This window comes from Lepidochelys olivacea (genome assembly GCF_965140295.1).
Source record: "Lepidochelys olivacea isolate rLepOli2 genome assembly, chromosome: 15".
Classification (NCBI taxonomy): Eukaryota; Metazoa; Chordata; order Testudines; family Cheloniidae; genus Lepidochelys; species Lepidochelys olivacea.
Window position 1 is genome coordinate 3,666,236 of NC_140425.1, and position 13,481 is coordinate 3,679,716.

Below are 13,481 nucleotides of genomic sequence, written 5' to 3' on the forward strand. Positions count from 1 at the left end.
TGAGCAGGGGGAGGGACTAGATGACCTCCTGAGGCCCTTTCCAACCCTGATATTCTATGATTCCTCCTCTCCTTCCTTAGGCAGCACAGAGGTATTGGATCCTGCCGGCTCTGGAGTTGAGGGACTGCGTAACCAAAGTACAGGAATGAGACAAGAATGAATATGTTCAGTGGGACAGGCTGATTAACAGAGAGAGGAAGTCTGGGTACTGTACTGTGTACTAGACAGAGCTACCATTCACCTGAGGGACACATCTCCTGATCCCCCTTAAGCCACTATGTTCTTATTCTCTTTCTTTGAAGGCTCTTGCCCAGCTGGGTCCCTCTGCATGCTGGCAGGGAAGGAGGACTTACCAGAAGCCAGCTCGCTGAAGCAATGTGCAAGAACAGGATTTCAGTACATATCACTTGACTGCCCTGGAACACACATGCAGCAGAGCAGAGCAGCGCAGCAAGAGAGAGACCGCATGGGAAAAACAAAACAGACAGGCACAGCAACGGAAGGACAGGAGAGAGAGCTTTAAAAATATGTACATAGCAAAGTATTGCTGTACTTATGAAATTACAATGGCCATACTCGCATACTACTGACATTTGGCACCTTGGAAAATAGCAGCCTTTGAGCTGGTGTGACGTGTTGGTACCTGCAGAGTTAACCCAAAGGGCAGAAGCAGGAGCACCAGCAAATCCACAGGGAACCTCTGCAATGTAACTGAGGAGGAGAGTGAGGCATTCCATTTCTTTCTCCATACTGGGAGCTCTGGTGGGAGAAGGTCCCCTGCCTCTAAGGAAAGGAGGGGATGTGGAAGGAAGGCAACGTAACACAGCAGGAAAAACAATTCTCTATTCAATGCCTCTAGGACAGATGCAGCTGGAGGGATGGAGTGAAGCTTGATTCTGTCCAACAATCTTCCCCTTAATTATATTTCCATTCTATAGGCAAAATAGATCTACGCTGGCTGCTAATTAGCACAGAATGAGACAGAGGCCTGTGTGCAGAAGAGGAGAGAACTCACTAGTCTCTGCTTTGTGGGTTTAACAAAGGACAGACCCACCAGCTTGAGGGAGCTTGGAGCTGCAATCTCCTCACAGCTGTTGGTACTTGGCTGATATGACCATTGGGCTTGCAAATCACAATCCTCCACCATCTGGGTACGACAAAGTCATTATTAGAGTTATTGGACTCCAGCAGCCTGTTGGTCCATAGTGTAGTAAAAAGTTAGTTGTGTTCAAAGAGTAGGTTTATGAAGCAGAGAGGCAACTAGCACTCAGTGGAGGGGCCCTAAGTCTGGAAGTATCAGACATTTAATCATTGCAGTCTCTTAAAATAATGACAGGTTTCAGAGTAGCAGCTGTGTTAGTCTGTATTCACAAAAAGAAAAGGAGTACTTGTGACACCTTAGAGACTAACCAATTTATTTGAGCATAAGCTTTCGTGAGCTACTGCTCACTTCTTCAGATGCAAGTTTATGCTCAAATAAATTGGTTAGTCTCTACGGTGCCACTAGTACTCCTCCTCAGTCTCTTAAAAGTTTCTGATCATTTGCAGATAGCTTTGGAAAATGTGGACGAGAAGTCATTTACTTCTAACCACCTTCATGCTGCTTGTTTAAATACTTACTTGAGGTGATGGCATTTCAAAGAAAAATTGAAATGGTGAAAGGTTTGGTAATTGCTCAAGATGGGATGTATCTGTGGAAACTATTCACATCCCTTCAAGCTACGATCTTCCACCTCTTGGGACTAAAACAACAGGATGGATAGCAAGGCCACCAGGTGTATGCTGCAGGGTAGAGATCACTTGATGGCATTCACAGGTCCCAATAAGATTCACAGCAAAAGAAGCAAAGCCAGGAGGAAAGGAATTGCCAGACTGGATCAGAACAACTGTCATTTAACCCAGTATTTGGTCTTCAATGGCAACCAGTACCAGATCCATCAAAGGAAGATGTGCAATCCTCTTACTAGCAGTTATTAGCAGTTGCATCCGATGAAGTGAGCTGTAGCTCACGAAAGCTCATGCTCAAATAAATTGGTTAGTCTCTAAGGTGCCACAAGTACTCCTTTTCTTTTAGCAGTTATAGAGTAATCTCTCACAGGGGAAGTTTCTTCCTGAACACAGGGAGGTTGGGTTAATGCCCTGGAGCATATGTTTATAGGTTCTGATCAATTTTTATCTGATATAAGGAAACAGAGGATGCCCTTATTCACACAAGTGTTTAATCCTATTTTGAATGCTACTAAGCCCTTGGCCTCAATACTTTATATTTGTCTCCACAGTGTTAACAAAACACAATTTTTATTCAGTTTAAATCTGTTGTCTTTTCAATTTCATTTGTACCACATTGTTCTTGTATTAAGAAAAAGGGTAGATGGGAGACAGAGTGAAGCAGTCTGTTCTCTGCTAAACTGCAGACCACCAGATCTGAGGATCTTGGCTGAGGAGCACAGGAAATAGTTTGCAATTCCCCTTACTGAGTTCCACAACAAAGTAGTCTCATAACCCCCCTGATGAGGAGGTGGCACTATGGAAAACAGCCCAACTTCTTTCAAAGCCCTCAAGTGGATGCTGCCCTCTTCCTGGGAAAAAAATGGAGCTGAAATACAAAACACTCTTACCATGTAGGATGACTTGCTGGTGATCTCCAAGAGCTTCTGCTTTGCTCTCCGCTCAGACTCTCGAGCCTCCTGAAGATCCTGCTTTAGCTGATCAGCCTCCTTTGCCCTATGCACAGTAACAAACAATGACAAATATTAAATCAGAGATGGACAGGGAAGGAATGGAGTGGGATGAAAGTCAGAGAAGGGAAAATGGAGCAACACCAAAGTGTGGGTGTAGCGGGGATTGGGATTTATCCGGAAATGAGATCTATTAAGCTGAAGAATAATTTCCAAAAGGGAAATGGTGGAAACCCAATCACTTGAGACCTTCCAACTAGACTGGACAAATACTGAAGAAAACAAATCTGCACTGAACTACCAAGGATGGAGAAGACCGGCTAGATGACCTACCAGGTCTTCTCCTTCTAGCTAGGATCTGATACTGCAGGTGGGGCTGCTACCCGCTCAATTTAGGACACCCTAAATTTAAGGGTTTTTCCCCCCCAGTTTTAGTGGTGAACTTCGAGTTTCACCCAAGACTTGTTTAATATGGGGTGGGAGAGGGGCTAATCAGGTCTCAGGCCTACAGGGCAGTGGAGAACCCATACAAAGAAGCGGCAGGAGATCCACATCACAAAAGGGCAAGAGCTAAAATCTGGATGTTGTGTTAGCATTTGCAAAAAGACTGACACCTGGACAATAAGGTCAAGCTGCTGGAGTTGGGAGGACAACTTGGGAATACAGTGAGTGATCAAAATCAGAGCAGAAGTAGGAAACTTTGGCTTGGGGAGCAGAAGGTTTGGTCTTCTGAATATTAATCATCTATTGAGGGTTGTTTGTCTAAAAGGAACAGAAGAAAATGCCCAAAAAGTCCTATATGGACTTTAACATGCCAATCTCAGGGCCAAAGGGTTCTAACACTACCATTTATCCTTGATGTATGGCAGCTCCTGAGGACACTCCCTGGGTAGAAAGCAAAAGGAAAGATGACGAGAGAGAGAGAGGGAAGCCTTCTTTGCTCCATCAGAATTTACAAGGAGCTCAAGATAGAGAAGGGATGGCTGGGGATAAAGCTATTGAACAAGCGAGAGGGCTGAAGCCCAATGCACTCATAAGTGATAACAGGGAGGAAGTTAGTTCACCCACTAACGAAATGCAACGTGTGACAAGAGCTCTGGCATACCATAGGCTCTGAATAACACACAACAGGGACTCTGGCACAAAGGGTCCCCAGGCCCAACATGCAACAGAAGCCTCGTGACTAGTCAGGAAGGCGAGAGATCTGGGAGTGCAATGCCAGAGCAAGGGCGAGAGTGATGAATTGTGTTTAATATCCAGAAGCAAAAAACTCCAGTGTTATTAATTAATGGAGCCAAATACTTTGGAGAATACGGCAGGTGTTTCTCTGGCTGATCCTACAGCTCAGATAATCTGAGCCAATGTCTGCACATTCTAGTTAGTGCTCCAAGAAGAGCCAGGGAAGAAGAGACCTATGGGCAGTTCGAAAGGAAGACTATATTCCAGCCACTCACTGAAGCCAGTAGCTGAAAGTCCCTCTCCTAGTCACTCTCTCCTCATTGCATCTCTCTCATAAGAATTCTCCGCATCAGGCTCAAATACAAGAAAATCAGGGAGGCCCAATATGTACATTAGCATTCGTTTACCATTCAGCAGAAGCCTACTTTTGACGAACACAGCTGCCTAAAGAAAGAAAACAGCTCAGTCTTGTGGCCAACTAGCCCTCACAGGTGTCTGAGATACCAAGGGCTCACTGCACACCGTTTGGAAGGCCTGTATAAAGTTGTGACCCCAGTATACTGTCTTGGTCAATCTCACTGGCAGATCTGGAAAGTGGAGCATGGAAGCAGGTGTAGGGTTCCTCCCTCTGACCTTCTCTCCGATTCTTCTGCCATCTTCAACGCCAACATCTCTGCCTCCAGGACCTTCTGTTCCATCAACCGTTTCTCTTCCTCTGTCCGGATTGCCGTGGCTTTGATCCGCTGCATCTCCTGCTCCGCCTCAGCTGCTTTCTGAGCCAGCAGCTTGGCTTCCTCTTCTGTGATCTGGGCTTTTTCAGCCAGCAAGTCTGCTGTCTCTTCAGATCTCATCTGGGAACCAACATATACAGCAGTGTCAGCATGCACAAGGCCCCACCCTGACATGTCCAAGATTCCTGTGGTAGGGACCCTAAGTCCCCTGCCCCACCTTTTTACTATGACTCACATGTGCGCAAATTCCCCATTTCCACAATCCTTGCAGTGCTCTGGCCACTGTGCAATAAGCTCCCAACCAAGACTCTGATACTCTCAGGCTCTCTGCCTCCAGTTAATCCTCCACTCAGACGGTGTCATAGCAGGGCCCTTGCACCACACCATTCAGCTGACCCATCTGTCTTTTTAATCACTGTTCACCAGCCGGGGCTTACGAATAGCCCCAGAATGCACACTGCATGTCTGCTGACTTCAGCAAAGGGAGTCACAAACGTCTCCAGTGACTGGAGAACAACCACCATAAAGACATACCAGAGCCTCATTGGCCATTGTCGCCTCCTCCTTTAACTGCAACAACCTCCTCTCCAACTCATCCCTTGTTCGCTCTGCCTCTTCCCTCATCTGCTTCTCTCGAGCCAGCCGCTGTCGTTCCATCTAGGGAGACAAGAGGAGACGAAGGAAAGGAAATGACAAATATTAGAATAACCAACGTTCAGTGTATTCCTGTGATGGGGCACACTCGCCCCACACTGGACAGGGAAGGGTTAACACTACATTGTGTTAACCACACCCTCTCAACTCTACTGAGCATGCTCCAAATGCACTAGTATAAAAGGGAGCAGCTCAGCTCAGGTACTTCTGACTGCCAGGGAGGAAGGACACCACCGGTTCCAGCCAAGGATCAGCTGAAGCCCGAAGCCATGGGAGTCAGACACCAAAACCCAGGCAAACGCCAAGCTACCCTCAGAGGCCCCACAGAGTCCGGAGTTGTCGGGGACAGTGCAGGCTAGGGAACCCGGAGACAGCTGAGATGCCCAGACCACAGCAGCGGAAACTATAATAGGAAGCAGCCAAGAGCAACTAAATAGTGGCCTGGTTAGTGAACCTGAATTTTGATACAGCATGTTTCAGTCTGAACCCCACGCTGATGCAGTGGCCCGCACTCCGGGCACAACCAGGGGCCTGGGCTGGGGTCCGGTGACCCCTTTTTGTGCGTGGCGGCCCCCTTCCCGACTGAGACCACTGGACCTCACTACCTCGCTACCAGAGATGAATTTACTGACTTTGGCCATTAGGTCTTACTGCCCTGCTAAGAGGAGCGAACCTATGGACTTTAGCCACTAGGCCTTACTGACCTGCCAACTGAGGCAAGACTATTGACACTGGCCGTTGGGCCGCACTGCCCAGCTATTAGAGGCAAGTACACTGACTTTTGCCTTTAGGCCTCATTGCCCTGCTAAGAACGGCAAGTATATTGACTCAGGCTAAGGTTATGTCTAACCTACAACCCTAAGAGAGACGGCACACACTCGCCCTACACTGGACGGGGCCTCCCACCAACCATGTTACAATTCCCTAGGTATGGTGCATTTCACGGACAGGATGGGAATATTGTCTGCGGGTCGGAGAGCACTCGGATGAGTATGATCTCCTCCTTCTGCTTCAACTTACCCATTTGTCAACTAGTGATATTTCACTACCAAAAGGGGACAGGCCTATTAATGTGTGTGAAACACTCTGTGATCCCAGGATGACAAGCACTGTAAACCACAAATTCAAACAGGGACCTTTGTTATTTTCCCATCAGATACAACAGCAGCTAAAACCTAATGCACTGGAAGTTCTTCCCCATTCTATTCATTTAATGGGTAGGCCAGAAAGTGTATGCTTACCAACAGTAAGATTCCGATACACGTCAAGCTACCTCCTCTCACCGTGTACAAGTAGTCACGGTACACGTGAGAAAGAGCCAGTCAGGTCCTCTCCGATACAACCTAATCTAGCGGAATCCCTTCCACCTGCTCCCAGGAGAATGTGCAGGACCTGTACTACCCCTGAAAGCACCCGGCAGTCAGTAGTTTAGGCAGCAGCTGCACACTGTACAACTTGTGCCCTTTGCTAACCAAGCGGTGGAAGGGAACTGCAAAACCAGTCAATTCACCACCTCTTAGTACTCAGATCGCACAGTGATGGGCCCATTATAAATACAGTACCTTGGTTACACGTATAGATCACTGCATTACTCAGGCCACATACTGAGTTTAATGAGCCGAACAAGGAAGCAAGCCATCTCCCTGTTATCCTCAGGCACTGGCTGTGTTCTGAAAGCAGGACACCCATTGCTTTTACAGTGGTGCTTCTCTCTACTAAAGGTACCCTTCATCAATCACCACTTGTTATGATCAGGATCCCATTCAGGGTTCATGATGTGAGCAAACTGCTCGGAGCCAGTTCACACAGTAACCCTAGAGTGTAGGCAGCGAGATACAATAAAGGGGGTTAATCCAAGGGAAGGCGGCAAATCTCCACATTTCTTATATAGCCTGGTGGCGAGGGCACTGGACTGTGCCTAAGGTGACCTGGGTTTAATTAACACGCCTGCTGGGTGGCCTAGGGCAAGTCACTTTCCCTCTGTAAAACGAGATCGTGAGCCTGACCTCCTCTGCAAAGCACCTTGAGATCTATGGATTAAAAGCACTAGCTATAAGCCAAAAAGAAAAGGAGTACTTGTGGCACCTTAGAGACTAACCAATTTATTAGAGCATAAGCTTTCGTGAGCTACAGCTCACTTCATCAGATGCATATCGTGGAAACTGCTGCAGACTTTATATATACACAGAGAATATGAACCAATACCTCCTCCCACCCCACTGTCCTGCTGGTAATAGCTTATCTAAAGTGATCATCAGGTGGGCCATTTCCAGCACAAATCCAGGTTTTCTCACCCTCCACCCCCCCACACACAAATTCACTCTCCTGCTGGAGACTCAGGAGCAGGAGAGTGAATTTGTGTGGGGGGGGTGGAGGGTGAGAAAACCTGGATTTGTGCTGGAAATGGCCCACCTGATGATCACTTTAGATAAGCTATTACCAGCAGGACAGTGGGGTGGGAGGAGGTATTGGTTCATATTCTCTGTGTATATATAAAGTCTGCAGCAGTTTCCACGATATGCATCTGATGAAGTGAGCTGTAGCTCACGAAAGCTTATGCTCTAATAAATTGGTTAGTCTCTAAGGTGCCACAAGTACTCCTTTTCTTTTTGCGAATACAGACTAACACGGCTGTTACTCTGAAACCTAGCTATAAGCCAGGTATTATTCCTCCTCCTCTGGCCCCACTTGCAAAAGCTCTACCCATTTCATCGCAAAGTCAGTGATAAACATGTACCCACCCCTCACCTCCAGAGCCAGGTGGTCACTTCCCTGGTAACTCTTCCCAAGCCCCTGAATCCCTACCAGGCAGTCACCCAAGGCTTCTCAGTTCTTCCTGGCTTCATTCAGACAGATCCTCCATATCCCTCAAGGAGCCCATCAAATTCCAAACGCTGCCCCCTTCCCCACTAATTCCTAAATATTCCAGGTTACTCATCATCCTCAACCTCAAGGAGGATTGCCTGGGGCTCCTTTTAGTCTGCCAGCACCATTCCTATACTGGCCAGAGGCACAGAGGTTAGATGCAAGCATTCTCTCCTCCCAACCAAAGACGAGGGTGCTGCCCTTGAAAGGAGAACTGGACACAGGTCTCCTGCATGGCACTCCAGAGCATAGTAGAAGGCGAGGCAAGGTACTCAGTTCTAACCCCCAATCCTTTGCAATAAATCCCAGTAGACATGTCTGAATCCAAGAGCAGTACATCTGCGTTTAAAGTCTCTTGGTACAGCTTGCTGATACTGCTGCTATCTAGTGGCTTATCCAGAAACAAACATTTATATTCTAAGCAGCAGCACTCAGATTAGCTGTGTGGGTTTCAGTGAGTAGAAAAGGTCTATGAACAGAAAACAATGATTCATACAATCCAATTTGCTGATATATTCTCATTGGCTACAAGCTGGTGCCTGCGATGTGTTGTTCCTGCCGCCTGACCTATGACGGATAGAGGCCAGGACTAAATCAGCATGCAGGCTGCATGCCCTGAAATGTCAGCATGCATTCCATCACCATCTAATTAGGAAATGAGAGCACAAAGCAATGGCAAAGCACAACTCCTGCCTTAATTACAATCAACTTCCCCAAGACACTACAACTTTCCTGCAACAGGGCTAGGTAGGGATGGATGCAAACATATGTACCATGCGCACAGGTTATCCTTTTCCCCATCTACTTATACCTCCGAGCCTGTAGTCTGGTGACTTGTCAGCCATTCTGCCATCAGCCCACATACCGAAGTGTAAGAACTACATGTAGTAACGGGGCAGGCTACTAGATGAGCTGCTCAGCAGGGCCTGCCTTGCACACCTGGTGCTTTGTGCTATTCTGTTCCCTCCTGGTATATTTATATTTCTGATTTTAGCTCACATCTGGGTTGTATTACAAGGTCTCTCTCACCTGCTTTCTGGCCTTCTCCTCCCTGGCTTGTGCTTTCATCTGCTGGACCTCCAACGAGTCTGCCTTCCTCCTCCTCATGAATAGATCGTGGTTTCCAATACAAAGCTGAAGAATCTGTTCCAGCCAAAAATAAGGGGAAAGAAAGGAAAGAAATTAACACATACATACTTAAATGACATGATCTGTACTGCCAGCACATAGACCAGAGTTATTAATACTTAGTGCTCATATAGCACCTTCATCCATGGATCTGAAAGCACTTTACAAAGTATCATTATCCCCATTCTACAGATGGGGAAATCAAGGCACAGAAAGGTAAAGTGAGTTACTCTCAGAAATGGAACCCGGGTCTTCTAAATCCCAGTGCATTTTCCTATGAGCTGGATCAAAATGCCCCTCCAGGTTAAAGGAGCACTATGGGATGAGGTACCATAAGAAACATATCTTCACTCTCGGGAAGGAGGGGAGATGAAAAGACAGAAAGGCTACCCGATGCACAGCATTCAACCCACTTACACCAACCAGTCTGGAGCAGAACCACAGCCTCGCTGGAGGCCTTCAGCCATGCCTGCTGCATGACTTGTGGAGCAATGTAGTTGATTCTAGCCCTTAGGGGCAGAGGAGAATGATCTGAAACTGAGTTGGTGGGAAGAATGGTAGGAAAAAGCTAAGGGGTAGGTGAAAACTACAGTCTCCCTCAGACTCATCTCTAAGGGCCTGATTCAGACCTCACTTGTGCTGCCATAAATCAGGACTAGAGTACAGTGAAGTTACATCAGTGTGAGACTGAGGAGAGTACAATAAGTATAAGGCCCAAGGATTAGGCCCTGCCTTGGTAAGGTAACAGTACCTTTCCTGAGTCTACAGTAGGTACAGGGCAGACTATGTTGGCAGAGTCAGGACAGAAATCCCTCTGCCTACCCCCAAAAGAACCCAAAATATACTGTACTCTCCTCTAGAGAGTACAGCTGAGTAATAGGTATTACAGATTCTGGGTCAGATTTTCAAGAGCCAGCAGCTCTTATTGTTCTCCTGATGCAGAGTGCTGTTGAAAGTCTGGTCACTAGTCAGGATGCCTCAAGAAGCGCTGCTGGCTACCGACCAATTTTGAAAATCTGGCTCTAGATTTATTACGTGGTTTTCTGGCTGTAAACTTTACAGTCAAAACAGACAATAATGTCTAAAGTGAGTGACTTTTTTCCACCTTGCATAAATGGCCATAAGTACATGAATACAATGGATATGAGTTAGTCTCTTCTCTTCAGACAACCACTTGTCACAACTCAAGTGATGTGTCCCGATAGAGGCTGAGTACTGAGTGAGCACAGACCAGTTAGTGTTTTCTATTAGACACTGTGATCATCCTGAAATACATCAGCAGAGCAGCAAGGGGAAGCCCAGGAGAAGCAAAAAGGACATTTGGGGAACGAGGGAGATGAGAAGAATTTTGTATTTACAGCGCAGGTCAGATGTAACCAGAAGGCTCAAAAAAAGAGATCAGTGGAAGAGATGGGGAGAAATTCCATGAAGGAGCTTGACTCTTCCCCCCACCCTTTCTCAGAGGCTATAAATTCTTGATTGGATCCAAAACATTGGATCAGATGTGCAGTCCCTCAAGTCAAGTGTGCTACCTCTGACAGTAGCCAAGATGTGTGAATAAGGAAAACCCTTAAAGAACATTCCCTCACATTGCCTACAGAAGCTTCCTCAAGCTACAGACAATAAAATCACTGTGCCTTCGAACTTACCAGCTTATTCACACGCAGCTTTGATGAATTGAATTTAAAGACATCGATCTTTTTGTCCAATGGCTTAATTGTAAACTGAAAGGAGAGAAAAAGAAAAAAGCTATCAAACTCAGAGCCTAGAACAAAACAGGGTAGCAGAAGAATTACACAGCATGCTGGCTAAGAGCAGGTAAATGGAGTGCCAGATAAACAAGCCTGAGAGCAGTCCTCATGGCTTCCTTCCAAGCAGGCCAGCTAGGATCAAAAAGCAATCAAGAACTGCTGTTCCCCCATCAGGAAAGCTCAAGTGCCTCCCAGAAGCAATGTCCTTAAGCTGCAAGAGGAGAGAGTGATTCCTGTCTGCTCAGCGAGTGCTCTCTGATGACCAGCTCACAGGTCTTGGATGGGGTTGTATACCCACCCTTACAACCAAAGGCAAGGTGCTTCTGTCTAGCAGGATATGGGGAACTAGGAACAGGGAGGATTAAAAACAATTGTGGCCCATCAGAGTAGAAGAACTAGTTTGAACTGCCCAGTGGGTTGGTGCTTAATTATAGAAAGCAGAGATGGAAAGAAACAGTTCTATTTAGGGTTGGCAGAACTGGATTTTAATTTTTTTTTATAACTTTGAACATTCATTTATCAATTTAAATTTTCAACCTTTATCAATTTAAATTTTCACAGCTGCAGGAAACCGGGAGGTTCAGAAAACAGGGGGTCAGACAATAATAATTTAATCTCAGTAGATGTTGAGATTTATAAATCTTTATCTTTCTGATCATTAAAACACAAATTGTCAACAGCACATGGCAAAATATACAAAATAAATATCCTTAAAATCAAACTAAGAAGTTCTCAAGCAGCATTATTCTTACTTTGCCTATCTGTACATTTTGATCATCATCGACGGAAATAGTTTTTAATTGGTTTGTGTGTATGTGGTGAAACTGACATTTACCAATTACATATCTAATCCTTCCGAGCCAGTTATATTCCATCCATGCCTCTAGCCTATCTCCCCCAACCCTGAGAGCCAGTATGTGATTGCTCCATACAGTCTATTCTCCAGGACTTTGGCCAAACTTAACTTTATGTTACAGGCCTTATGTCCCACTTCCCTTGGGAGACTATTCTGCAGTCTAAAATGTTATCCTGTTACTCCTAAGTGTATTTACACAATCTTGTGCCACCCTAAACAATTTCATCCCCTCCTTGGTGCTTACTGCATTCAAAGTACTTCCCAACTACAATCAGCCCACTCCAGCTTCAGGTCATACAGTACTGGTTGTACTGCCAGGGATGGGGGTTCAAGGATCATGGTGCTGGGGGCCCATATCATAAGCTGAATGGATGGGGACTCACAGTTAACAAAAGACTGCATAAAGATTAAAGCAGGTCAAGGATTACTGACATGATAGAAGATGACAGTGCCTCCTCCAGGAGAAAGATCTATTACAGTCTATTGCGTCAAGGCCTACTTGCAGCTGCTTCAGCCCGCAAAGTCCTAGAATAACGCATGAACAGGGAGCTCTCGCTGCACGGACCTGGGTGTGGGCAGAAAAGAGTCGTAGGAGAAGAAAGCCTGCCGTGCTTGGGCTGGTGCTCTAAGTTATGGAGAGCTTTCGTTTTAATTCCTAAACAAAGGGGGGGGATTAAATTGTGCATGAATCACTTAAGAAAAACAAGCAAAAGCTCAAGTGAAGTGAGAATCGTTTGCTTTTTGCCCTCATCAAATATCTGTTTAAATTAAAAATAAAACAGAAACTAAACAGCTAATTTGTTTACCTATCATGAATGTAGCTAATTTCCTTTGTGCAATTCCCTCAGACTGCCCAGGGAATTGGTCATTTTCACTTTCTGTAGCCAATTTTACCTCCTTATCCTAGTCTTAGCGGTGTTGGGATCACAACTACTCAAGAAGCCACTCCTATTCACATAAACAGTTTAATCAAAATCAGCCACAGATGTTGGGCCTACACTACTTGACACCTAAGAAAAGATTCAATCTGCTGCACTGAGCCTGGCATTCTGGAAGTTTGGACGCTTAGAGTAATATAACGAAGCAGTGAGAGCCAAAAGCTCTTCTTACCAGGAATGCATTTAATTATACTTCACGATGCCAGGGCATAGTCACAGTAAGACAAGATTCTCATTTTCTGAGCTTTCAGCTGGCTGGGCTGAGCACACTAGGGGTAATTTTCTTCTTAAAATAGTTAAACAGAGGGCTCTAAAAATAGCAAATAAAAAAAATAGCCCCTGGGCTGAGCTCTTGAACACTTGCTTTCAAAACCATACAAAAGCCTGGGAATGAAGGGTTCTATAGGAAAGACTGAGATAGCTTTGGCTGAGACTGTGAGAGCAAATGCAAGTGAAGCGGGAGAGAAGAGAAGTCCCTCTGATTTGTTATTACATTCCTATTGGTATTTGTACATAGGATAAAGGTGCCCTACCTCCTTATCACTGTAAGAGATATTCCGAATCTCGTTCCACGGAAAAGAGATTTTGGGGGTCAGCCTGTTTTCTGGGTCGTAGATGTGAAGCCCCAGTGCATCAACCCCAAGCAACAGCTCGGTGCCCTTCTTATTCTACAGGAGGGAAGAACAGAGCAAAACAAACCA

At 45.8% G+C, this 13,481-nt stretch overlaps 1 protein-coding gene across 5 annotated transcripts in view; it reads right to left on the bottom strand.

Annotated features, from left to right (window-relative positions):
* The window catches only part of NF2 (NF2, moesin-ezrin-radixin like (MERLIN) tumor suppressor), a 94,481-nt gene that overhangs the window by 29,163 nt on the left and 51,837 nt on the right, over positions 1 to 13,481 (bottom strand). For all 5 annotated transcript variants that reach the window (XM_084648987.1, XM_084648986.1, XM_084648985.1 and 2 more), the window contains exons 8-13: positions 13,314 to 13,448; positions 10,885 to 10,959; positions 9,137 to 9,250; positions 5,123 to 5,245; positions 4,491 to 4,708; positions 2,619 to 2,724 (exon numbers count right to left, since the gene is read on the bottom strand). In XM_084648987.1, the coding sequence (XP_084505113.1) occupies positions 2,619 to 2,724; positions 4,491 to 4,708; positions 5,123 to 5,245; positions 9,137 to 9,250; positions 10,885 to 10,959; positions 13,314 to 13,448 (771 nt within the window). The remainder of the gene's footprint in view (positions 1 to 2,618; positions 2,725 to 4,490; positions 4,709 to 5,122; positions 5,246 to 9,136; positions 9,251 to 10,884; positions 10,960 to 13,313; positions 13,449 to 13,481) is intronic.